The 2,566-nt window shown below is 38.3% G+C and overlaps 1 protein-coding gene across 1 annotated transcript; it reads left to right on the top strand.

The window, feature by feature from the left end:
* Positions 1–2,336, top strand: LOC131525730 (perforin-1-like). The gene is made up of 3 exons (XM_058753641.1): positions 1–121; positions 387–904; positions 1,037–2,336. The coding sequence occupies exons 2-3, from the start codon at positions 390–392 to the stop codon at positions 2,229–2,231; spliced, it is 1,710 nt and encodes a 569-aa protein (XP_058609624.1). The 5' UTR covers positions 1–121; positions 387–389; the 3' UTR covers positions 2,232–2,336.
* The last annotated feature ends 230 nt before the right edge of the window (positions 2,337–2,566 follow it).

Here is a 2,566-nt window from a genome sequence, read left to right as displayed (position 1 = left end):
CCCACACAATGTATTAATCATCAGAAGAATTGTCATAGCCACGTCATAGCATATATTTATTTATATATATCTATCACAAACCTGACAACCACAATCACACAGCCATCATACAAGGAGACAGGTTAGCGAGAGAATATGTTTCATGATATATTTCTTAACTCTTCTATTCAACTCTTCTGTGAATTTAAGGAAAATCATCAAATTAATAGTTATGATTTTATAGGAACAAATGTAATTATATTATTTGCTAGAATGTTTGTCATTTAGACGTAATAGTATTGTTACTTTTATAACAATTTTAAAGTTACAATTCTGTGTCATTGTTCATTTGATGTTACTTTTTACATCCAGAATGATTTGACAGAAATGTTTCTATCTCATGACAGATCATGGGGCAGTTGAAGGTTTACCTTGTTTTCTGGGCATTGCTTCTCACGACCATTTCTGGAGAGGATTATATAAGTCCATCAAAAGAGTGTGAGGATGCTCCCTTTGTTCCAGGACACAATCTTGCTGGAGAGGGATTTGATGTTGTGACCCTGGAGCGAAAAGGTTCTTACGTTATCAACATGGAAAAATGGGATTTAGGAAATGGCACATGTAACTTGGCAAAAAATGATTATTTAAATGGAATAAAACAGAAGCTACCAGCAGCAGTTGTAGACTGGAGGACCTTGCCAAAGTGTTCAATGAAAGTCTCCAGTCAGATCTTTGAATCAAGTGAAGCACTGGTCAATGATTCATCATCAGCACTCTCGGTCAGCTGGAAAGTTGGTATAGATGTGAAGGCTGTTGGAGCTGCGGTTGGAAGCACTCATTCCAGGGAAGCAAAATTTGCAATGGCTAAATCAAAAGACGACAAATACAGCTTCACCAAACATGAAGTTGCATGCGACTTTTACAGGTGAGACAGCTGGGTTATTTTTCCTCACTCATACTGTTAAAAAGATGACTATGAAAATAAACAAAAACTTTAATTGCAAATCGCTCCCTCTTTTATCACATTGAATTCAAACATGGTTACTGTTCTTTACAGATATCGTGTTGCTGAAAATCCTCCTCTTCATGCAGAGTTTCTTGAAGCAATCAAATCACTCCCTGCATCCTACGATCCAGACGCCTACCGCAACCTGATCTCAACATATGGCACTCACTATACCACAAGTGTCAAGTTAGGAGGGCAAATGAAAGCAGTAACAGCCATCAAAAGCTGTCAGGCAGCAATGAGTGGACTTACAGATACTGCAGTGAAGGACTGTTTGGATGTAGAAGCCTCTGCTTCATACTATATAGCAACTGTGAAGGCAGAGGCGCATTTTTGTCAAGAACAGAAGAAAAAGATGGGCACAAATGAAATGTTCAGCTCCATGTTCAATGAGCGTCAGACAGAGATTATCGGAGGAAACATAAATGGAGAAGATCTGCTTTTTTCTGGTTCATCACACCCAAATTCCCTTAAAAAATGGCTTGAGTCTTTGAAGAGTATCCCTGACATTGTGCATTACTCTCTGAAACCCCTCCATTTCTTACTGAGTGCTAAACACCCGGCAAGGAAAGGACTAAAGAAAGGTGTTGAAGAATACATCATTCAAAATGCTCTCATGAAGGTTTGCTCTGAGCCTTGCAAGATTGGCAGGAAGTGCAGCCCAAGAGACCGATGTGCTTGTGTTTGTGAAAGTAGTCAAGTCATAACATCTAACTGCTGTCCAGCTGCAAGAGGACTTGCGACCCTGAAAGTCTACAATCTCAGAGCCAAAGGTCTGTACGGAGATACATTTACACAAACAGATGGCACTGTAACTGTTGCATATGACAAACAAATCAAGCGCACTGAGACCATTAATGATGATAATAATCCACGCTGGCCAGAAACATTTGAGTTTGGTCCTATTAAGATCAGAATGGCCAATAAACTAACTTTTGAAGTATATGATGCAGACAGCTCCTGGAACAGTGATTTCCTTGGTAAATGCTCTTTTGATCTTAGAAGTGGAGTTATGCGTGATATTTGCATTTTTAAATATGGCACCTTCTTTTTTACCTATGAAGTGAAATGTGCTCCCAGTCTGCAGGGCCCTCAGTGTAATGAATATAGACCTTCTCCCATGGCTGCCCCTCTGGCTGATATTTTCAGCTCAAGAAATGGTGTTCTGATTAAAGATATGCAGAGGCTTGAATTAGCTCTCAATAACTCTAATAAGTGTACTTATGGAAAGCTGACGATGCTGTGACCTGCATCTCAAATCCATCCTTTATGCACGAAAAATAGCCCCAATGTAGTCTAATATAGTCTTTCATCTGCTAGATGATATATCTGTAACCTTTGCTTATTTTCTTTCCCGTTGCTTTTCTGTTTTATTTTGTGTTTTTGCATTAATAAAGCATTCTTAAAGACAGATATATGTTTCATTCTTTATTTTTAATTCTTTCATTTTTCATACTTACAAAATGCAAAAGCAACTAACTACAGGGAGTGCTGCTCCTGCCTCATTTGACATCATAAATGAGAAACAAGAAACCCCACCTTTATCATCAATTATGCAAATTTACACCCTTTTTTTTTTTC

The sequence above is a fragment of the Onychostoma macrolepis genome, chromosome 19 (assembly GCF_012432095.1).
Source record: "Onychostoma macrolepis isolate SWU-2019 chromosome 19, ASM1243209v1, whole genome shotgun sequence".
NCBI classification, from domain to species: Eukaryota; Metazoa; Chordata; class Actinopteri; order Cypriniformes; family Cyprinidae; genus Onychostoma; species Onychostoma macrolepis.
The sequence above is the reverse complement of the archived record's forward strand: the minus strand, read 5'-3'. Positions and strand labels throughout refer to the sequence as shown.